Source organism: Pelmatolapia mariae, linkage group LG6, assembly GCF_036321145.2.
Source record: "Pelmatolapia mariae isolate MD_Pm_ZW linkage group LG6, Pm_UMD_F_2, whole genome shotgun sequence".
NCBI lineage: Eukaryota > Metazoa > Chordata > Actinopteri > Cichliformes > Cichlidae > Pelmatolapia > Pelmatolapia mariae.
The window spans coordinates 17,232,179-17,256,630 of NC_086232.1; the positions used below are offsets into that span (position 1 = coordinate 17,232,179).

The following is a 24,452-nucleotide window of genomic DNA, read 5'->3' on the forward strand; positions in this document are numbered from 1 at the left end:
AAAACTTTAGTTTTTTAACGCACACACACACAAAGTTTAAAAACTTTATTACTAGTTTTAGTTTTTACCAGTTATATCTGGGTATTTTAAATAAAAATGAAAGAAACTGAACTTGATTCTTGTGTTTACAAATGTGGCAAATGCCGAAATCATTATTTTTTGTTATTATTACTTTAAGTATTGGCTAGTTTTCATTTTTCATTGTAGCTGTCTACGATCACTTTGGTTGTGTAAAGCTGGCTGCTACACATTTGCTTTCCATTCAAGCATCGCGAAAGCTTGAATTGAAATTCCTTTTGCATTTCTTTTTGTCTCATATTAGAGTGCTCCATTGGTGTTTTAAGACACTGATGACATTAAATTGTCTTAGACGGTTAAGTAAGGATTAGATCAGATACGGATTTCTATCAAAAACGTGGATTTTGACCGTCTAAAGTGAAATGTGGTAGTTTACAGGGAGTGCTTGAACGCATCACAAGTGCTCGCCTTTTTTGTCGCTGAAAGTAGGACCTAAAAGTCTTTGACAGTTTGGGAGAGGTGGCTGCAGGGGACGGGTATCAGGTTGCTGATTTCCCTGGTTTTACATGGAGCACCTGTGTTTGAAACATTTAAAACTCTTTTACTGGGAAGTCTGGAGCTTTCAGAGGAATCTGTTTCTTGAAAATGCCCAAACAAACAAAAACTCTCAGTTTGGAGATAGAACCGCGATGGAGACCTGCACTGTCCGAACCATGCCGTGCAGGGAACAGACTGTAGTTTCCTTTTGAGTCCCAAATTTTGACCGGAGCGACTATGGACAAGTTCCTCCAGATCGCTCCGCACTCCCTGGCGCTGGTGCTGTCGCGCCTTTGTAGAGGAGATGGAGAGGATTCACCGCCGCCACCGGCCTTGCTCTCAGTAAACTTAAAGCATCACTCTGGCTATGAGGTCTTCGCTAATTTCAAAGCCGTCAACATGCAGCATTTCTGGAACAAGGCGCTGACACACGCGCTGACAGAGATCTTCTTCCTGGGCTGGATAGATGAGCATGTGCTGCTGATCCAAGGGAAAGAGGTGCACCTTCAGGTCCTCAGGAACGGATGGACGAGACGGACCTTGCAACCTCCCGAGGGCTTTGACATCAAATACATAGGTGGGTAAATTGTCTAGACATGCGTGATAACAACTACAAAGCATCATAGAAAGTTAAATGTAGCCTCAGGGTTTACTTGTCTTTCCAGATGGATGTGTTCTGATCTGGGTTGTTTGGGTTATAGAAACAAAGTACTGCGTCCTTTAGAAGTTTAAAATACCCAATTCATAGTTGGAGACAAAAAATAGACAAATTTTATCTCAAAGTTAACAATGTGTGTTAACGGAGATATTCATCAGAGTGAAAAGAACTTGCTCAGATGTCCTTATAATAATAGCCGAAGGAAGAAGAAGAAAAAAAATGTTCCCCATGTTCACCTTCTAGTGCTAGACTTCAGACTAGGCCTTTGAACTAACTGAAACTTTTCTTCTAAAACATTTGTGATGATTAAATTCTGACCCATGAAGTTCAGATGCAAACAACAACAACATTAAGCCGTACATATGTTTTTATTATAGTTTCATATTGCATTCAAAGCACTCATTAAAAGAATTATCAGCTTCATTAAAAACAAAAAAACATTATAATTACTAATTATCTAGTAATGATTACTATAATTACTAGTTATCTCTGTATCTCCTTCACAACATGTCTTTGTCCTGTCTTCCTCCCCTAACCCCAATTATTTGTGGCAAATCAATGGTCGCCCCTCCCTGAGCCTGGTTCTGTCGGAGCGTTCTTCCTGTTAAAAGGGAGTTTTTCCTTCCCACTGTCGTCAAAGCGCTTGCTCATAGGGGTTCATATGATTGTTGGGGTTTCTCTGTTTTCTTTGTATGATTGTTGGTCTTTACCTTACAATATAAAACGCCTTGAGGCAACTATTGTTGTGATTTGGCGCTATATAAATAAAACTGAATTGAATTGAAAGCTGGATCGCTCTATTAAAATGCTGTCCACTTTATAAACTCCCTTTTTGGTGTGTCGTGTGAATCCGTTCTCATCAGCAGATCTTCTCGTCTTTTCTGGCTCTTCAGAGCTCTTCTGTGTTTTTGTTTTTCATGCTGACGTCCACACCTCTTTTTTTACGAGCTGGCAGATACTACTGATTGGCATTTTTAGAGGTGAGAGCTCAAATATGTTCTCCTGCAGTTGAATAATTGAATAATGTGAGTCTGTGAGTCTGTGAGTAACGTTTCGACTGGCTAGTCTCAGTGAAAAAAAGGGAGTTTAGGCATCATATCACCTTTTAACCTCAGCTGCTTCATGTCATGAGGCTTACTCATCCAGATAGCACAGACAGGATTGGAGCCCAGTTTTACTCCAGTTCAGCATTCCCACACTCTGATTCCGATTCTTCTGACAAGGCCATAACTCATATATGTGCTGAGACAGGTTGGGACGACTTGAAGTGTTGTCTAACCACTGCACCATCATACTGAGAGTTCATCATACTGGGTTTGCTCTGTGTGTGCATACGTGTGTGTTCAAATGAGACAGAGAGGCGTGCAGCTTGTCAGAGATCATCTTATTTATGTTTATTTCACAATAGAGCCAGGGTTTGAATCATCTTGTTTTATCGGTGAGCAGCATCAACCTGCAGCAGGGCAAATGCAAACAGAAAAGTCAGCAGGGTTGGGTGTGTGAAAGAAGTGAAGACTAAAAGTTTTAGTACTTGTCTTTTACTGCATAGGCTGTTATCAAGAATCTGCAATTTGAAGAATATGAGTAAAAGCATGGTTTCCAGGATTGTTTGCCGTGGACGTGGATCCTAAAAACCTAAATGTGGAGGAAATTATTGTGATTCAAATGATTGCAGCCATGACAGTTAATAACTTTGATAATGCTGACAACATTAGCGGTCATTTGAGAATAAAGTCCTGTCCATATATAAGGTAAGCAGTTGGTCACTGCTTACTCTCTGGCTGGAAACTACTAGCCCAACACCATCCTTTGCTCCCAGTAGTAAAAACTTAAATTCCATCCATCCATCTTCTTCCGCTTTATCCGGGGCCGGGTTGCAGGGGCAGCAGCCTAAGCAGAGAAGCCCAGACCTCCCTCTCCCCAGCCACCTCCTCTAGCTTATCCAGGGGAACACCAAGGCGTTCCCAGGCCAGCCGAGAGATATAATCTCTCCAGCGTGTCCTGGGTCTGCCCCGGGGCCTCCTCCCGGTGGGACATGCCCGGAACACCTCACCCAGGAGGCGCCCAGGAGGCATCCTTGTGAGATGCCCGAACTTCCTCAGCTGGCTCCTTTCGATGTGGAGGAGCAGCGGCTCTACTCTGAGCCCCTCCCGGATGGCTGAACCTCTCACCCTATCTCTAAGGGAGAGGCCAGCCACCCGTCGGAGGAAGCTAATTTCCGCCGCTTGTATCCGCGATCTCGTTCTTTCGGTCACTACCCACAGCTCGTGGCCATAGGTGAGGGTAGGGACGTAGATCGACCGGTAAATTGAGAGCTTTGCTTTTACACTCAGCTCTCTCTTCACCATGACGGACCGGTGCAGCGTCCGCATCACTGCGGCCACAGCACCAATCCGTCTGTCGATCTCCGGCTCCCTTCTCCCATCACTCGCGAACAAGACCCTGAGATACTTGAACTCTTCCACTTGGGGCAGGAACTCATCCCCGACCCGGAGTGGGCACTCCACCCTTTTCCTTAAAAACTTAATTTGATTGCCTTAAAGTTGAGATCAGTTTGACTGCACAGTGGTATGTTTGCCATTACAACATTAAATTGACTTCACACCCTCACCTACCACACTTTCACTGCTTGTTAATATGAGTACCTACTCAATCAATCACATGGCTGCAGCTCAATTCATTTAGGCATGTAGACATGGTCAAGACGACGACCTGAGGTTCAAACCGAGCATCAGAATGTGGAAGAGAGGTGATTTAACTGACTGGTTTTTGGTTCCAGACGGACTGGTCTGACTGTTTCATTAACTGTTGATATTCTGGGATTTTCCCCCACAACCATGTCTTGAGTTTATAGAGAATGGTCTGGGAAAAAAAGAAAATATCCAGTGAGCGGCACATCTCTGGATAGAAATTCCTTGTTGATGCCAAAGGTCAGACGAGAATGGCCAGAGCTGATATGAAGGCAACAGTAACTCATGCTTGTTACAACCAAGCTATGTAGACGAGCATATTCATCAAAGCAGATGAGCTACACAGCGGAAGGCCACACCAGCTGCTGGTCCTGTAAGCTAAGAACAGGAAGCTGAGGCTGGTCTGATCGGGGTCAGAATTTAGTGCGAACAACAAGAAAGCACAGATCCATCCTTCCTGGTATAAACGGTTCAGGCTGCTGGTGGTGTAACGATGCAGAGAAATTTTCTTGGCACACTTTTGTTCCTTCAGCACCAACTAAGCATTGTTTAAATGCCACAACGTACCTGTTACCTGAGTACTCACCATGTCCACCCCTTTATCAGCACAGTGTACCTATCTTATAATGGCTGCTTCTAGCAGAATAACACACCACGTTACAAAGCTCTGTTCATCTCAACTGATTCTTGAACATTGCAATGAGTATATTGTACACAAATGTCCTCCAGAGTCACCAGCTCTCAATCCAAAAGACTACGTCTGGGATGCGGTGGAATAGGAGATTAACAGCTGACAAATCTGGAGCGTTATTGCTGAAGCAGCGTTATGCTATCGTGTTAAAATGAAATTTTGTAAATTGTTGCTAGACCTTTTTCTTAGGTGAATCTCTGGATTGGGTTCTTCATATCATCAAATAGCTCAGCAGATATTTTTCAGGTAGACTTTCAGGGTTATTCACTTCATCTTGCTGTTTAAACAGTTGTAGAAACACAGACCATCAAACCAAACTCTTCACTGTTAAATGTAATAAAATAAATAATTATTTTCCTCTTGAGTGACTTTACAGTGAGTGTCATCATAACTCTGTCTTTGAGCTGCTTGAAATCAGCTCTGCTGAGCTGAAAAGCTACTAGTTCTGTTACAAAAGACGTGATAGATTGGGATTGTGTTGTTATGTGAGAAAAGGTGGCATAGCTTGATTGATACCGGCGAAGCAAACACAGATAAGCTCTGGAATGTTTGTCTTATAGCTAATAACTCACCAGACGTTATAAATCCTGAACCAGCTGACTTTGTATGCTGTGAATCCAGATGCAAATGACTTTCTCATGTATGTAAGCTTTGTGTAGGATACATATTTTTAAAACTAAACCCCAAAAAAGACAGACTGACATCATTTAGAAATCATCAGTTAGTTGAAGGCTGTTTTTGTTGTTCTGTTGTAGTACAGTTTAAGGGGTTGTGTTTTTGCACTTACCACCACATTACTGGGAAACCTATTCAGTCTCTGGTTTTGTGGTGTTGTGTTGAACTTGAACCATTTTACCTCGTTTCCCCTGATTTCAGTTTATTTTTCTCCAGATTGAAACACTCAATATGTGTTTCTTTACTTCTTTGTGAAGTAACAAAATGAACTATAATTGTGATAGCTCAATGAAATCTTCTGATTTTCAAAAGTGAGCTGCAAGTTTCACTGACTCATTTTCCCAGCTGTGGTGTCAGGATGTTACTTTTTGGTAGACAAGTTCTAACAAAGATCAGACAAAGATCCACCATAGGGTACTCATTAATTAGAGGTAAGTGTTGGGGGGTAATGCATACACACACACACTGATGTGCTATGGAAAGAAAATTCTTCAGAAAAAAAAGCTTCAGGACTTAAACTATGCAGTGAATTTAAAAAAAGGGACTGCACTTGCACATAGTCCAGATTATCAACCAAACAGTCTGAGAATGTTTGATTGGGGCTGTGAGCCAAATAGCAGCCGGATTAATATATTTAGAGAAAAGTTGTGGATTTTCAGCTATGTGGAAACAAAGTGTTTTTTAATAGGCGACTCAGTCTGATTAACAGAGGGACTTTGTATCCTTTAGCAGCCTACAAACAATAGACAGGGGACGGGGTGTACCCCTTAGGAAGGAAAAGTCGAGTATTTGTTCCACAAAAAAAATTGTACTCAGCTGCATTCCCAGCCACAGCACAGCTCTCCACTGGAAGGAAAGGGAGGGTTTTAGCAGAGAATTGAGGGAAATGTTTGACGCAGCGGAGAGATGGGATGCTATATATCTTAATGTCAGATCAGGTTGTGTCAAAACCCCCCCAAAATATTAGTGTCTTAATTCGAGGTTTGAGGGAACAAAAACATGTAATGCTATGAATGTGCCGCAGGAGGGCAGACCGCTGGGAAAAATGCTTCTGCCTCTGTTTGTGAGGAAGTTGGATGTGAGTGTGTGTTGAGTGGAATCTCTCCAGGAGCATCACTTTTAGTCAGTCGACCAGTTTAGTCCAGTTGTATGGTGGACTAATGCTATGGTGTTTGGTGCAGTGTCCCTTTTGGGTTTTTTTTTATTATCAGGTGACTATTTTGTTGCAATATTTTTGTTAATGACCAACTAGTAGCAAAATTTAAAAGTAGTAGATTTGAATTTATATACAACCAAGTACAAAAAAATTAAAAAGGCAGCCGATAGAGGTTTAAAATTTGACCAAGACATCCAGTTACCCTTACCACCTTTCTTTCCCATCTTCACCACATCAGGCTTGAGATGATCTATAAACAAATGCGTTTAAAGTACAAAAATTAGTTGGCAGCATGCGTGATGATAGTGTAGATGCACCATATCGCCAAAAGTATTCGCTTATCTGCCTTCACAAACATATAAACTTGTGTGACATCCCATTCTTAATCTATAGGAGTTAATGATGTATGCCCAACCTTTTGCAGGTATAACAGCTTCAACTGTTCTGGAACAGTTTTCCAAAAGACATAAGAGTGTGTTTATGGGAATTTCTGATCATTCTTCCAGAAGAGCATTTGTGAGGTCAGACGCTGATGCTGGACGAGAAGGCCTGGCTCATAGTCTCCTCTCTAATTCATCCCAAAGGTGTTCTGTCAGGTTGAGGTCAGGACTCTGTGCAGGCCAGTCAAGTTCTTCCTCACCAAACTCTCTCATCCATATCTTTATGGACCATGCTTTGCACACTGGTGCTCAGTCATGTTAGAACAAGAAGGGATCATCCCCAAACTCTTACCACATGAAGCATTAAGAGTTCCTTTCACTGGAACTAAGGAGCCGATCCCAACTCCTGAAGAACAACCCCACATCATAATCCACCAGACTTTACACTTGTCACAGTACAGTCAGACAAATACCATTCCCAAACCCAGACTCATCCATTGGATTGCCTCATGGAGAAGTGTGATTCGTCACTCCAGAGAAGATGTCTCCACTGCTCTAGTCCAGTGGCGATGTGCTTTAAACCACTGCCTCCACTGCTTTGCATTACGCTTGGTGAAAATATGTAGTCTATCTTTAAAAAGTAGGTGAACTAGCAGAAGGCAACAAACTGTGATCAGGAATGGGTCACCATCAGTCAGGATGTGGCCCAGAAGCTGATATCCAGCATGCCACAAAGAATTATGATAAGTCAACGTTATGATGAGGAACGGTCTTTATAAGTACTGACTCTTAATTAAGATTAAATTGCCACTCAAAGCATATTGTTCTTCACAAAAACTTTCGAAGATCTATTCCCGCCCTCTCAGTGCTCTAAGGTGATCACAACTTGTTGACTTCTGCCCGGCGACCTGCTTCTTAGCGATTGAGCACAGATTTTTAGTCAGAGTCTGAGTTTATGCTAACTTTGTCTTAGTACTCTCATCTTTACATTTCCTGAGGATATCTTACAAGTATTAAAAGTTGAAATAATCAATAAAACAGTAGATTCACATATTTATGTGAATTTTTACATCATTACTACTTTACCATGCGTGCTCCAGCCTCAAACCTTTCTAGAATTACCTTTAGGAGATGCAAGCTTAAAGGCAAACAGCTCACTTATGACAAAGTCCATGTCATGTCTGATAAGGACAGCAGCTGATGCACGCTACCTACTTTGGTGTTCTGTATTAAAAAAGGAAAACTTCAATCATTCTCTCGGGTCCAAGTCACCAATTTCAGGAGAAATTTGTGAAAACAGCTCATGATGCATGTTTTTTTCTCTCAGTATATGTACCTGTGTCTTATAGGCAAAGTTGAAGGATCTCCATTTTTCAGCATCACTGCAGGAGCATCGTGTGTCCGTAGAACAGGCAGTCCTTGTGCGTGCGTGTGTGTGGAGCCTGTCTGCTTTCTATTTTGAGTCGCTGGCTCTTTAAGAGAACAGCACTCAAAGGTAACAGCTATGAGATCATCGGCTTGCGTCGTCATGGCAACAAAGGCTGTTGCAGCACTACTGAGAAATAAAATGGCTGGCATGGTGGTGTCGCTCTCCCTCCTCCTCCTCCTCACCACCCCTCCTTTGCTCTCCTCTTTCTTTTTGGTGTCAGTGAACTGGAGCAGATTGGTTGTGACACCGTCCACCCCTCTGCCTGCACCCCATCCTGCCCTCACACTTTTTTGCTCCTTATTCTATCCCCCCACCTCAACCGTCCATTCACACTCCACGCATGTGAGTCAGCACGAGCCGGCTTCGAGCGGAGGAGCTGTCGCTTTTGGACGTTATTAGGGTGATGCTTTTGGGGTTTTTCGGTGCTCCACACAGTTAAGTTACTGAATCAACTGGTGGAAAGCGCTGATGAGAAAGACACAAATCAGCAGGTTTAAAATGACTTCCACACTAGGTTGTGGCTTCACAGTCAGCTGAGAGACAAAAAAAAAGAGGAAGGCTGGTTGTTTAAGGGGCCCCTCATCCTTCAAGAGTACAGCCAGTAATACTGAGAGGGTTGGAGAACAAGAGTAGGAAGGGAGGATGTAGAGACTGAGAGTTTTTGCAATTCCCCTGGCTATCATCTGGATGCTGACATTTATTTATTTTTTTCTTGTATCTATTTTTCGAGCTGTTAATATTTGCTCTCCTTTCAGCCTTCTCTACGTCCCTTCTCTCTCTCCCTCTCTCTCTCTCTCTCTTGCTCTCTCTTGCATCCTCTCCTCTCCCCTCCCCTCAGCCTCAATCACCCAGACACAGACGCATGCATGCTCACGCAGAATCGCGCGCAGCAGGCGGATGCGCGCATACACTCTCTCTCACACACACATACACACACACACACACACACACACACACTCACACAGTCTCTCACACACACACACATACTCACACACCCTTCCTGGAGGTGCTGGGAGCAGCTGCAGCATTAGCGTTGAAAGAGATTTGCCGTTGACTGGAGTTTGCATCCCCCCCCGTTAATGAATGGATGCTACGGCGATCAGCTCAGGAGCTTCTTCCGTCGGATTGCGGGATATGGTGGATATCTATTCTTGAATTTATTTATTTATTTCTATGCTCTCCATTTTTTTCTCCCCACCCTCTGCTGGTGTGCTGTTGTCGAAAGGACGATGGGGTCTTGTGCTTGATCGGATAAAGATGGAGGTGAACGTGGCGTCTCCGCTGCTTGGCATACTATTGAGGTTTCACTGCCCATTAGGGTGAATGGAGCTTTTATTTCTGTGTTTTTTGAAGCGGGCTCTTTTGTTTTACGGGGATCGGCCGAGCACTCCTGTGGTGAATTGAGCTATTGTCGAAGACTGGGCCTCTCTTAAGCTTTGAATCTTTGACCATCCATCCGTCCCCTGCCTCTCTCCCCCTGCTACCTTCTACTCGAAAGGAACAAGCAGATCCCAAAAACCTCCGCTGAAATCTTCCCTCACCGTCCTCCTTCTTTCCAATGCCCCATTTCCCTCATCTCTACCCCTGCCCCCCCACCTCTCTCCTGCTCCCTCCTCCCACATCAGAGTGGCTACGTAATGTGCCTCCCTACGCATGCAAATGGGGATGCTACGAATGGTGGCTGGGACTGATGTCGATGAAAGGGTGATGCCTCGCGCAGTCACCTGCACCTCTGCTGCCACTGCCATCAATCCAGATCAGCCTGGGAGAGCCCAGCAGCCGATGACAACCACCCACAGTGCGAACACGGTCGTTTGTAGCTTGCTCGTGGATGTAAATGAGACATGTGTATGTGTGTGAAGGAGCACACTGGTTCCTGCCATGTCTGGTGTGTGATCGCTCTAGCGGGACGTTCTTACTAATGCGGGGGAGGCACTGAGCCCGAGGTTTGTCGACCTCCCCCTGCACACACCCCCCTTCCCCCTTTCCCCTTCTCCCTCCTTCCCTCCCCCCCTTCCCTCCCACCCCATTCCACCCCCCTCCCTCCAACCTTATCCCGAGAAGCCCAAGGGGGGTGAAGACCACCTGGTTTAAAAAAAGAAAAAAAAATAAGATTTTAAAAAAAGGGGGTCACGATGAAGAAGAACCGCAGCAGCAATCTGCGGCGGGCCTGGCCCAGCTCGGAGCTCGCCGAACGCCCGCTGGAGCACAACCTCTCTCGTAGTGAGAAAGACATCCGTGTGCAGAAGCAGCATCTTCCTCCGCCTCCTCCCCCTCATTTCTCTCCATCCCCGCCAAGTTATCGTGCGCCAGGTGAGTCAGACCCTCCCACTCTCAGAAGCTCCACCCTCTCTACTCACGACTGCTCAGTCAGTAAACTTTGGTCGCTCTGAAGTAGGAGGTGTTAACAGCTCCCTTTTTTTCTTTTTTTTTTAGTTTTCCAGGGTGTTATCATAGAATCAATGACTTTATTTGCACTTTAGTGAGTCCTGCTGTCTTTCTTAAGGTTTAGGGCTTCTTGTTTTTCATTGAGGGTTAATTTCATATTCTGAATTAATATTGTAGTGTTTTAGTAGATTTTTTACGGTGTGTCTGAATAGTCTCAGTACAAGAACAAGTTGTGCATTCTGTGGCAGATTTGTATTTTGTGTTAGATATGTAAAGGCTTGTGGCTATCCCAGTATCAGGAATGCCATTACCAGGAATTTTTTGATCCTTTCAGTACTTCTGTTACAAACATTAGCTTGTTTCTCTGTTCTCTTTCTGTTTTTTTTTTTTTTTGCTTCTTTGCTAAAAGACATTATAAAAGCAAACTAGGAGGGGATTTACTTTTGTGCCGATCTTGAGCATACGTGGCTTTCCTTATGTTTACTAGAATACACGTAAAGCCTTGTACAGCCACATAAAGCTTAATAGGGACTGTGATACTGAGTAGAGATAACGTCATTGTGTTGCTTAACTGACCATTCAGCTGAGCAGGCTGAGGAGGCAGAGCTCTGCACACATTTCAGCCTAGGCAGAGGAACCATGGACAGCGAATTATAAGGAAACTTTAAAACGGTGGACGATGTGGCAGCACCAGATCTGTTTTCAAGTTGCTGAAGATGAGGAAGCACAATGCTTAATGAAAGATTAAATATAGAAGCTCTGATGATGCAGTTTCTGCACCTTCTCATATGATTGTCAATCACCTGATGCAGGTCAGAGGACAGGGTCACTACAGCAGATGCCGCAGCAGTGGATTCAGTGTGTCGCTTTGCAACCTTTCAGCAGAACCAGTGTTTGCTCTTTAAAGGGCTTCAAGCTCGGGCACCTGGTTGTAAAGATGATTTCACTACTCACTACAGCTGACGGCAAAGCTAGCTTATGGAGAATTTATCTGGGGTAGCTTCTTCTAAAATAGCTTTTCGTTTAAATTTCAGATATGCTGATTGTCCAAGCTCTCGTTTCTGTTCGTAAAACGATGTTAATCAGATAGCTGCGCTGTGGAGATTCAGGTGATCTCATACTCCGGTCGCCGCAGCAGCTGCTTCGCTTTGCTAAGCTACGAGAAACGGGAGGAGCAAGAGGCTGAGGAAGCAGAGAGGAGGGGTGGAGCCGTTACAGGCAGGCGGCATACACACTGCTGCTGTTTGACCATTACATCATAGCTTCACACGCTGCGCCTGCTGTTCATTCATGATCTAACAGTTGTGCTTTTGCCTCCTCCTCCTCCTCCATCTCCTCCTCCTCCTGCAGGTGACGTGTCTCCGATCAGTATGTCACCTATCAGCCAGTCACAGTTCATCCCGCTGGGAGAGATCTTGTGCTTGGCCATCTCTGCTATGAATTCTGCCCACAAGCCTGTCAACCAGGAGGCACTGGTGGAGCACCTCACTGCCAGCTTCCCAGGTATGCCCTCTCACCTGCGTCTTAACATGGTACTGCACTCAATCATGAAGGAAAAATTGTAGAAAAAATGTTAAAAATCAAAGCCTAAAAATCTAGATTTTTTATTAATTTATTAGATATGCATGTTGTTTATTTACCATTTATTTGTCATATCTTGGTTTTTTGTATTTAGATGTTTTACATTTAACTAAATTCTTCAAGCAGAAGAGTCATGCTCTTTATGTTTCACATTTTATGCACGTCAAATGCAGATGCTTTGTTCAAAGAGCAACTTAAACATGCTGATATACAGTCCCTTCTTGTAATATTTCACTAGTGACTAGAAACTAGAAACTCCAGACACTTTGTGTTGATTTGTTTATCATTAGACACTGAACTGGAAAGCATTTAGAAAATAATCTCATTTCAGTTTTTCACAAATTTTGGTTCCTGCCTTTACTTTATTTATTTTAGCTAAGACAACCTGTTGCTTTTCTGCTTTTCGGTGGGCTTTCTTTTGTTTTCTGACATTTTCTATGAGCTAGCTGAAAACCTGATGGAAAATATAAAATCCATCTTTGCACTTAAATGATGACCCAAATCTAAAATATATTAAAATACAGTAAATATAGATATATGTGACACTGAATGATGGTTCTGTATTTGTGGACTGTTTTCCCAGTTTTTAGCTTTACAAATACAATCATATTTAACATTAATAGCTGGACTTCTATCTAGAATCAATATTCTACTATATTTACTACTGACGAATATCACTTGCATGTTTTTACAGTTAATATTTATCTGTATCTCCTGAGACACCAACAGGTTCTAAGACTGACACAACTCTGTAATTGCGTCCATACAGTATTAAAATAAAATGGATCAGTTTTTGTATAAATATGATCAGTTTAACACAAAATTATCCCCCATTTGGATATATTCAATATAATTAATACACGGTTTGAACAGTATTTTCCAGTCAGTTTGTCCAGTTACGTTTGAATCCTCTGAAAATGGGAAACTGTGTATAAAAATGGCTATAAATCTTGAACAGTTACAAATTTTAAGCTCAAAGCCTGCACTTTGATAACATCCTGATTATTTGATTTGGAATCCACTATAGTGCTGTACAGAAGAAAAAATGACAACAAATGTATGATTTTCCGAAACATTATGGCCCTAGCAGCATCTTACTTTCATATTTAACCTTGTAAAACTCGTGCAAGAGAATTCAATTTTATGAAACTAGAATGTTTATTGAACAAGTACAAATTCAAAACAAAAAAGAAAAGACATTAAATCAGTAATATCAGTTTGCATATGTGAGTTTTAAATTTAGCTATATCCAGCATTTTTATACAGTGTTTTCCTCACAATAGCTCTGCATGTGTCTTGACTGGTAGAAGTCTCAAACTGTGATCATTGTGTAGCCTGTTGTCATTCAGATATACTTGCATATGTTTCCTTGCTGTAAAGCAGTTAAAATAAATAGTTGCATCATTTCTGTGTTAAAAACTATAGCTGATATAATGTCAATACATTATATGAATGTCTATATAAAGGTTATGAGTGAAGTGAACAGCTTTTGATGATAACTGGGTATTTATTAAAGGGTCAGTCCATGTCAGATCATCAGATGCCGCCCACCTGAAAATGCCTGAAAATGTCACATAATGCCTATATTTTACAAGGTGATATAAGATGTGAGTGATTATCCCAATCACTTGATGCATGTGGATGTGATATTAACAGAAACTTACTCTTTCTGAAAAAGGTGTTCTTATCTGGAGGATATGAGACTAAAGGTTGATGAAAATGAATTTTTCCCATATTAAAGTTGGAACTATTCACCTGTTTTGGACTGTTTTAAAGAATATAATGTGCCTTGCGTTTAATAAGGTTTAAACAAAATATTGCTCCTTTCCTGCAAAATTGTGGATTCTGCAGGTCTCCAAATATGCTGTCAGAGATTACACATCCAAATTATTAGAGACATCAGACATCGATCATTCATATTCAGAGAGCCATATTACCAGATATTTAACTTTAAACATTTGAAGGACCTAGATCAAGCAGTTTTTTAGTTAATGGAATTTTCTAAAGGTCCCTCAAAAAAAAAAGAAAAAAACTGGACAAACATCTAAAATAAAATAAAATAAATATTGTTTATTTTTTTAGGGAATTAACTACATTAGGGGCCTGAAATTTTAATTCCCATTAAGTGTGTACCTTTCCCATTTAAATTAGGGTAAATCTGTGCTGATCAGGTGGTGTTTTGTTTGTTTGTTTTTTAAATTAGGAATTGAATGGTATAGCCCAAAAAACAAATCTTTTCGGAAACTAAACGTGCATTGAATCCAGACTAGAAATTCTCACAGTTTATCTGGAGTTTGTATGGAGACACTGGCACACATGGCAACAATAATTTGCACATTTGTGAAAGCAACATTAAAACCTGAACAACATTTTCAGGTTTTGGGGGCAGCATGTGCTGCTATCCAGATGGCTTCTAATGGAGGGCTTTGCTTATTTCAGCAAGATAATACCAAAGAACATTCTGTACGTATTACAACAACATGGCTCAGGAGTAATAGAGTCTAAATGCTAACTTGGCCTGCATGTTGTCTCAGACCTGTCATCCATTGAAACCATGTGCTGTATTATGAAAAAAAAGCATACTGCAAAACATGCCTCAAGTTTCTGAACAGCAAGAATGGGAAATGCAAGCTAAACACCAATTGGCTGTAAAACACTCTTTTTATTTAAAGTGAAAACCCCTTCATTCTCATGGCATGGTCATGTTTAACCTAGATAACACAAATTTATTTGGGATTATCAGGGAATTAAATAGATTACATTTAAAATTAAAATACTGCATCTGTTTTTGTGGTAAACTTTCACCTGTGGTGCACCATCAACAAATCAGAATCCAAAAAAATCCTGGACTAGATTCACCAAACATAAGAAGCACACTAAAGATGGCATATGAGTAAAAAGTGAGACTACTACTACATTGTCCTTTAAGACAGGGTATTTAATAGCCTGGAGTTGATTACAGTTGCAGCTGGAAAAAAAATCCCTTGGTTAAGACTGTTCAATTGGGTAACTTTTTGCATATAAAGAGGGAAATTCACTTTGAGCAGCGTGTCATGAAAAGGTGAGGCAATGCAACACGTGTTAAATAAAAGTTTAAAAAAAAAAAAGTTTAAAAAATTCAAGACATTACTGATATCATCCCCTTTTCCACTTCTTTCTAAGTCTTAGTCCCTAAGTTTTTTACATTCCACTTTCTTTGCCTGCAACAAATGTTACCTACATGCCTGTATTTGAAGTGAACTTCAGGAATTTGAAGCTTTTAAAATAAAGCTGTGACTCAAATAATTTTTCATCTGTTTTCTGCAGGTGTGCCTACACCCAGCTCAGAGGTTTTGCGACATACCCTAAACATGCTGGTGCGAGAGAGGAAGATCTACCCAACTCCAGAGGGCTACTTCATTGTCACTCCCCAGACCTACTTTATCACTCCTTCTCTCATCAGAACAAACAACAAGTGGTATCACCTGGATGATCGACTGCAAGAGCGTCCACAGCAGCAGCAGCAGCAGCAGCAGCAACAACAACAGCAGCAGCAGCAACAACAACAACAACAGCCACAGCAACAACCTCAGCATTGTGCTACACCTCAGTCTGGCAATGCCACACCATCCACGCCTGGCTGTCTGAGGGAGAGGCCTCCTCGCAAGAATAACAATGATTCGTACAATTCCTATCGCGAAGACCCATCCAAACATCACCCCCCTGCACTCCCGAGCAAGTCACCAAAGGAGCACAGGGGAGATTCCTATCAAAGTAAGCCACCCAAGGATCACAGCGGCGGGGATCCTCCGCCGAGTGCGTCAGCCAAGGAGCACCGAGGTGAGCCGCCATCGTACCCCCATCCCCCGGCTCCCACCTCTCCCCCTGCCCAGCAATCGCCGTCTCAAGATCCAGCTGATAAGGGCAAAAGCATCACTTCTTTCCCCTATAAAACTGACACTCTGACCAAAAAGAAAGAAGGAAGTGGTGGGGGCGGCGGAAGCGGCGAGAAGCAATCCAAAAGGTTCGGACTCAGGCTCTTCAGGCTGAGTTTTAAGAAGGACAAAATGAGGCAGCTGGCAACCTTCTCAGCCCAGTTCCCTCCGGAGGAGTGGCCGCTTCGTGACGAGGATGTGCCAACCACACCCATCCCCCGCGAGGTGGAGATGGAGATCATTCGCAGAATCAACCCCGAACTAACGGTGGAGAATGTTGCGAGACACACGGCTGTGATGAAGAGGTTAGAGGAAGAGCGCACGCAGAAGAACAAGGCAGGGTCTTCAGCCCAGCACAGCGCACGCAGCAGGAGGGGCAGAGGCCACCGGAGGGCTCCACATGGTAAGTCCCGCTCTCATAGCAAACCGCGGACCTCCAGGGGAGACCCATCTGAGGGTTCAAACTGGGATCTTGTGTTCATGGAAAGGGATTACCGCTTCTTTAGCCACTCGTTAGTTCGCTCACCCCGAGAGGCTATGTACACCTTGGAGCGCAGGCGAAGTGGCGGCGCGACATACCTGGTCCACAGCAACCCCAACATCACTGAGTCATACTGCCCTGTTACCCCTGAGTGGGATGTGTCTGGGGAGCTAGCTAAGAGACGGACAGAGATGCCCTTCCCCGAGCCTTCACGTGGAACATGCCAGTCCAGAGTGCAAAGGAGTCACAGTCACAATCAGGACAGGAAGTCTCGTCACGAGAGGTCAGATCAGGCGAAAGAACGATCTCGGTCCATGGACAATTCTCTAAAAGGCCCGTCACTGGGTGCACCAGAAGACTTTGAACCAAGTCTGGAGGAGCGTAGTCATTACTACACTGATGATGGCACCCTGCGGGCCACGCAGAAGTCCTCCCATTACTCAAGGATCATGTTCTCTGCTGCTAAGTTCCACTCTGATTTCAATGTGCCTGATTTGGGGAAAGGGAGTTTGGATGAGTCAAGGATCCGGAGTACAATGGAGAGGAACAAAAGCAGAGACAGCCTGCCAACGTACAATGAGCTAATGGGACTTTCTTCTAAGCCCTCAACAGATGAGTACTTCCAGTGCAATACGTCAAATGAAACAATCTTAACTGCCCCTTCGCCTCAGGCAAAATCAGAATATGACACATTAACCTCATCAGGGGGACTCCGAAAGGGCTCTCCGGCTGACCGCCAAACGCCTCACCTCACCTCTCCTCACACGATGGAGTACAAAGAGGACTTGTCGGCAGCAAAAGGACAGAACGGCTCAACGCGACTGACGCCAAGCCAGACGCCGGAGCCGGCGCAAAATGCCCGTTTGACGCCACACCAACACAATGTAGATCCCGGAGGGGGAGGAGGTGGTATGGTGATCAAGAGGAAAGAAATCTTCAGCAAGGACACTTTGTTCAAACCTCCACACAATGCCTTGTCCAGCGGCTACGTGGACAGCAGCTACACCAAGTCTGGCACATTGCGGAAAGCCTCACATGCCAAATCAACAGAGGCCCTAGACAATCCTGAGCCCCAGCAGCCTTCCAATTCAGCGACTTCCTCAGCGTCACCTGCAGTTTTACAGGGCTGCTTAGAGCCAACAGTCCCCTCCGCCTCCTTTGACTATTATAATGTATCCGACGACGAGGACGAGGAAGAGCCAGAGGAGGACTCGCACAAAGAGTTGGCTTCGGCAGAGGACAACAAAGACCACGGGGAAGGGGGTGGTAATGGTGGAGGCAGTGGTGGTGGTGGGGAGGGAACCATGCAGTGGCTCCTGGAACGGGAGAAGGACCACGATCTGCAGCGAAAACTGGAGACCAATCTGACTTTACTCAGCCCCAAGGAGACAGAGAACAGCAGCAGCCAGAAGTCAGCCCACTCTGCCCGTTTGGACAGCATGGACAGCAGCAGTGTCACGGTGGACAGTGGATTCAACTCCCCCAGGTATGTGCTAAAGTAAACTGCGTATGACATAAAAGTGCAACTTAGAGTGCGGTTAGGATGCTGAGGTAGAGCACATGAGGGCCTGAATATTTCCTCTAAAACAGATGTCGTGGTTATGTGTGGTTTGTTGAAATAAATTAAAGCTTCTTGCACCCAGACCTTAGTGAAAGATGTCATGGGTCAATGTGAAGGCTCCAAGACCAAAGAATACTTAATTATAATTGATATTTTATCCCGTCGTCAACCTTCCTGGTTATGAATCTATTCACTGTAGCTGGCTAACAATCAACTCATCTGAGACTACTCATATCAGTGTCGTGTTACACTGTTTGCTTATCACTAGGCTGAAGAAATATGAGCTTTCAGCTTTGGCAATAGTGCTGTAAAGGTTCTGTATGTATGTCAAAGTCCATCCATTGAAGATGCTGGTTTGTGCTCATCCACCGATGTGCTTATTTAGCTGCTGACTGCTTTGTTTAAAGCAACAATGAGGTTTGTACATGTGTAAATAGGGTGTGAACATCCTCACAGTTATTCTTTTCAATAAATAGATGAAAGTGTGCAAAATGGCACGCATTAACATCAGATTCTTGATGGTGAGCAATAAACCAGTCTCTGCCTATCAAACTTCTATTTTTTGGTCTTACAGGATCTGCACAGTTTTCAGTTTAAGCACACACGTACTCGGTGGATGACACTGAGTTGTGACCGGGTTGTGTCATCATACACAGTATGAGCTTAGATGGGCGTAACTACTGTGATGTCACTGTCGGCATCTGGCATGGTTGGAAAAGACAAAAACAAATGTGAAGAGGATGAGCGGGTCTGACTGTGAAACTGCACACTCATTGATTTATGCCTTGTGATTGACAATTTATTAGCTAATGACTGTGTGGTTTCATACCATGGGAAATCTTACCACAGATGATCAGGATTTATAGCAGGAAATATACCTTATTTTTTCTTTTTTTTTAAATTCAGTATAACCCAAAATGAGTGATCAAGCCCATAAAATCAAACTTCTGCAGGACCAGTCTTTTTGACACCACAGCCCTCTGCTGGCCTTCAGACAGAATGCAGGGTTAAGGCACCTCTGCTTTGGCTTTATTGTTCAAACCTGGAAGCTACAGCCATGTTTGCAGCGGTCATTACTTTTTTGGAGAAGGTAATCTAAAAAGGACTAATTTACTATATGGACAAAAGCACTGAGCCGCCTACATAGTCATTTTGCGAAGCTCCTGGTGTACAGTTTTTGTGCTGATGTTAATGCCAGAGGAGGTTTGGAGCTCTGTAGCTATTCAGTCAACTGAGTATTGGCAACATTTAAGCGCTACTGATTTGGTTCTTTATAACAAAGTTGCTTTAGTTCCTAAACGCTTCCACTTTCCAATATTGCCACTTACATCTGATTGCGGAATGTCTGGGAGGGCGGAAACTCCACAAACTGACTTGATGCAGCATAGCATCCCATTACAGTACCACGCTCAAACTCACTGAGAAAAAATTCTGAAAGAACAAGCCTTTCTTCCAGAAATGTTTGTAAAGTCAGACTGCATGGCTAGATGCTTGATTTTATGCACATGTAGCAATGGGACTAAAAACACTTGAATTCAAAGATTAAACAGCGTATCCCAATACTTTTGTCCATCATGTAACCAGAGATGGGCGTTGCTGTAATCTGATTACTTTTTTCAAGTAACGAGTAAAGTAAGAGATTAATATTGCAAAAAAAGTCATTTGATTACTGCTACTTTCCCATAGCCATGCTGCGTTACTGCGTTACTAAACCGTGATTTTGTTTGTGAGAGTGTCTCATGTCAATGGCGTAAGCGCGTGCGACGTCCGTGGCAGCAACAGACGTGTGTAGATCAACATTGGATAACATGGAGGGCGGGAGAGAGTACGACCATGCAGCATTTAAAGCTTGGAAGTACTTACATTACTTTTGAGTTTGATTCCATAAAAAGTGACAAAAACATTAGCATCCGCTGTAAACTCTGCGTGGAAAGAAAACTTCTTTCTACAGTGAAAACTTAAACTTCAAATCTGAGCAAGTACCTAGCATGCTGCCACGGGAATGTGAAATTCACAGAGAAACCCCTGGATCCTCTGACTGACATGACCGCTGTGGCAACGGGCAAACCTCCGCCTGCACCACTCATGCTTAACAGGTGAAAATAGACTTAAGAGTGACAGAACTTCAGTGCCGCTGAATCTTTGATTTTATTTATTTTCTGATGTGTTTTACTTGAATCTATCTGAAAGAGTGAGTGCAAACATAAAAAAATATTTTATTTTATATGCTGGAATATGCAGAAAATAGGTTTAAATGTTAAACAAATTTCTTCCAGTCAGAGAATGTTGCTTATAATTTCGTTTTTGCTTGATGCAATATGCATAAAGTTAAAAGATTAAAAATAATAAAACAAGTTTTAAAAAGAGACTTTTTCATTTGATTTAATTTTCTGGACTGAAAGGTCTATTGCTTTATTACCTATTCAGGTTGTGTATCATGTTTTTAAAAAGTAACTAATTACTTTTGAAAATAAGTAATCAGTAAAATAACTGGATTACTTCGTCAATAATTAGTAACAATTACTATTTTCAGGTAACTTGACCAACACTGGTTTTGACTGTAACAAACTTAACTTTCAAAAATACCCAAAAGTAAACAGCGGTACATAAAATGGTAAATGGCCTGTATTTGTATAGCGCTTTACTAGTCCCTAAGGACCCCAAAGCGCTTTACACATTCAGTCATCCACCCATTCACACACACATTCACACTCTGGTGATGGCAAGCTACGTTGTAGCCACAGCCACCCTGGGGTGCACTGACAGAGGCATCATACAAAGCTATTCCAACTCCATATTTTACTGGTTGCAAGCATCTGTTTTACAAGCCATTTCTGTTTCTTTGAGCGAAATATGAAGCCAGTTTAATGTGTGAGAATCATGTGTGAACCAGTTCTGGATAAACTGACAGACAGTACAGGGGTGTATATCTTCCAGAAGCTTCTAGAAGGCATGCATACTCTCATTTAATATTATCAAAAAGTAAAAATTCAAACCTAATACAATCGATGCTGGGCGAGCTCCTAAAAATGTTGGAAATCTTTGCTTTTCAAACTCACTTGCACTTACAGTACTACTTCGCATTTTGTAAATGTCTCTAGTTGGTAAAAGAGAATATAGCCTTGATGGTAGATGTTTTCACACACTGATGATCATGTGTAAAATGGAATAGCCACTGTAATACATATTTTAATTGTGCTGTGTATATAGCCTTGATACAAAGACTAATATTTATTTATAAACAGGGGTGCACATAAGTTGTCCGCAGGTGCGCATTCGCTGTCAAAATAAAAGACACGCACCAGAGAAGACGTTGCAACGCGCGTTTGCGTACATATAAACGGCACTGTTTTTGTCCGCTAGGGTGGGATTTTCATGGCATATTCTGCACCACATCTCTGTGCGTTCATCATTTGTTTGAAGCCAGCTCACCTCCTGCAACCACTTTTCCGAGAATACGCGCTTGTTTTGCAGTTCGGACTCCTTCTGACATTTCTTTGGAGGTGTAGGAACACCAAAGTAATTGCTTAAAGGAGCTTGCTTCTTTGACATCTTTAAGAGTTCTAAACAAATGTCTGTCCTCCTACAGACAAATGTCTGTCCTCCTTCACCAGATAAGAAGTTGCAACGTGCGTTGCAACTTCTTATCTGGTGCGCGTCTTTTATTTTGACAGCGAATGCGCACCTGCGGACCAATTATGTGCACCCCTGTTTATAAACTAAAAACTATCCTGTATTTTGGAACTTAACATTGGGCTTAAAGATACAAGAAAGTAATCAGCATAATCGACATGTGGCAGATTTAATTGTTAACACTTGATTTGCATTACCTTTTTGTTTAATAGCATGATAATTTTGTCAATAACCTATCATTTTTTTCCCCTCAGCATTCGAAGTCTGCTTTAAAATGGTATCAAAAGTATTTCAGTGGGTTTCCAATATGTTTTTTTTAATCAACCTTAATTTATGTAACTCAATTTTCGTAACGAAAAAACTGCATGTCATGTCGTCTTTGTCGTGCAGGACACGTGAAAGCCTTGCATCCAACACATCCAGCATAGTGGAAAGCAATAGACGGCAAAATCCAGCGCTGAGCCCCGGCCACATTGGCACCAGTAGTATCGGACTGCCATTCAGCTTTCGCACCATCCCAGAGCCCCCCACCACACAGCCTGAGAAACTCCAGAAGTCATCGAACTGCCTGGCCTCCATCACCAGCGTCTGACAGGCAGCACAGACTGAGACCATAACGGTGGTGGAGGAGAGAGGAAAGTGGGGTGCTTCACCAGTTTTTTCCACCCACGCTTTCCTCAACCAATACACACACATAAACACTCACACGCGTACATCTTCAGACTCCTGAGAATCCATTTACTGGGACTGTTATAAAAACAGGCATGGCTTCAATAGACTGTTCCCACAGCTTCAAGAACTTAACTGCAAAAAACAGAAGAAAAACTACAGAATATCCAGACAACTGTAGGTGAAGGAACCTACCTGAAGTACTTTGATTTTGGTGACATGGACTCTAGTTTGGCTTATATCAAGATTCTTGACTATTGGTATTGGAAAGTAGTAGACTATAGGATTCAAGTTACATTTGGAAATATCAAGGAAAAAAAACAACTTTTTATATTGCTTAACAATACATGTCCAATTAAATGTTCTCCTTCCTGAAATAGTTCTTCAGGACGATTTAATGTATCAGCACAATGTCAAGATAATAAAAGTTGATCCTGAGAACAACAAATGAAAGATATTAACACATAAATCAGCTCAGATTTGTGTACCGCAATGCAAATTATGTATGTATACTCGATACTTTTGATATCCTAATTATTATAATGGTGGTATTAAAGATGCTATGTGACCAAAAATGATGTTTGGGTAAAATTAGCTGCACCTCACCGCCCACACAGGCATTGCAGAAGATCAAACGGCTCTTGCAGCGCAGCGTGGTTTTGTGTCTGATTTTTAGAGCTTTTCTTCATATCACATGTGATGTTCAGGAAAAAGCAGATGTTTAAATTTCATTTTTGCCTCAGGACCTGAGTGTTGGCCTAAAAGCTGAAGTCATAGGTAACCGCACTCTTTCAACGCTCATGCTGAAGTTGTTTTGGAGCGCTCAGTAGTCTAATCATAATATTCCCGAGCAGATGGAGTGTGTTACCTGTGTTTTATCTGCTTAATGAAAGGTAAAAATGTGTTGCAATTTGGGAAAAATTGGGCAGATTTGCAATAGCTGAATCAGTTGTGGATTTTTGTGAAAATTTTTGTTGGTACTTTTATTCTTTTTTAAATTTCAGTAAGTAGGTCGTTCCTGTGGCTTACACGTTAGCCTGCCAAGCAAAAGATCCATGGCGTGATTCCACAAGGAGATGCACATCGTTTTGGGGTTACATCTGGTGTAAATCTCAAACGTGCTGTGGTGACGCCCTGCAAATAAGAGAGTAGCTGACAGTCACTTAGTACATAAAAGTTCCTGTTAAAAGTCTCAAACTGACCAGAGGTGATTAATCAGTTAACTAAAAATCAACCTTTCTGATGAAAGTTTTGGTTGATCTTTGACCAAAAAAATTCTAAAAACTTGTTTCTGCTCTCACTATGTTTTTTCGAGAGGGCTTCTCATAGTCCATTATTAGTCTCACAAAACGACTCACTGTGGGCTTTGAGTGGACTTTGAGGACTTTTGATGATCAGATGGTAAAAAAGAGAATATTAATTAGATCAATCAATAATGAAATTCATTATTAGGTTTATGCCTACACATGGTGCACTAAGGCAGAGTACATAAACTGTATGAGTACAGCTACAGTAACTCAGCAGTTGTTGATGTTTGTTTAGAGAAAAAAAAGGCACGGGGATTTTCACTTTTTTTTTTTTTTTTTTTGACCACAAAATCAGTCATTTATAACTCTATAACACAAAAGGTGTCTTGCAAAGCTGAAACTGTAAGCCCAGCACTACTGCCTTAAAGGGCATAAAGTCTTCCAACCAAGTGGGAGGAGCTGTAGTCTCTATGGTATTCATTTAAAAAGCCTTTCCTCCAATTCAAAACAAAAATGTTTCAGATCTCTATCAGGTTTCAAAGCCTTTTAATAAACAGATCTATCTTTTAAATAATAAATTGTACAATATTTTGGACCAGTGTACAAGAGAGCGTGATGTTTGCTCGTTTTTTCACCCCAAAACGTTGAGAGATGGTTACATCAGTCTGGCTGCAGTTCTCTGGGTGAACTGTAGGTGGAGACAAACAGCTCTAACACACTACTGCAGCAATATTGGGAAACAAG

The 24,452-nt window shown here is 42.3% G+C and overlaps 1 protein-coding gene across 3 annotated transcripts; it reads left to right on the plus strand.

Moving 5' to 3' along the window:
* Nucleotides 1-542: 542 nt before the first annotated feature.
* Nucleotides 543-24,257, plus strand: stox2a (storkhead box 2a). Of its 3 annotated transcripts, none has more exons than XM_063476033.1 (4): nt 543-1,132; nt 11,973-12,125; nt 15,510-18,084; nt 22,183-24,257. In XM_063476033.1, exons 1-4 carry the CDS (start codon nt 793-795, stop codon nt 22,382-22,384), a joined length of 3,270 nt encoding a protein of 1,089 aa, XP_063332103.1. In that variant the 5' UTR covers nt 543-792; the 3' UTR covers nt 22,385-24,257. The 3 variants fall into 3 exon arrangements, with proteins under 3 accessions (XP_063332103.1, XP_063332104.1, XP_063332105.1); XM_063476034.1 differs by lacking the exon at nt 543-1,132 and adding an exon at nt 9,100-10,547 and having other exon boundaries at nt 22,183-24,256; XM_063476035.1 differs by lacking the exon at nt 543-1,132 and adding an exon at nt 9,100-9,371 and having other exon boundaries at nt 22,183-24,256.
* Nucleotides 24,258-24,452: the final 195 nt, after the last annotated feature.

Coding starts and splice junctions, on each gene's coding strand:
- stox2a (XM_063476033.1), top strand. CDS start 793: ATGGACAAGTTCCTCCAGATCGCTCCGCACTCCCTGGCGCTGGTGCTG. Junction 12,126..15,509: donor CCTCACTGCCAGCTTCCCAG/GTATGCCCTCTC, acceptor TGTTTTCTGCAG/GTGTGCCTACACCCAGCTCA. Junction 18,085..22,182: donor AGTGGATTCAACTCCCCCAG/GTATGTGCTAAA, acceptor TTTGTCGTGCAG/GACACGTGAAAGCCTTGCAT.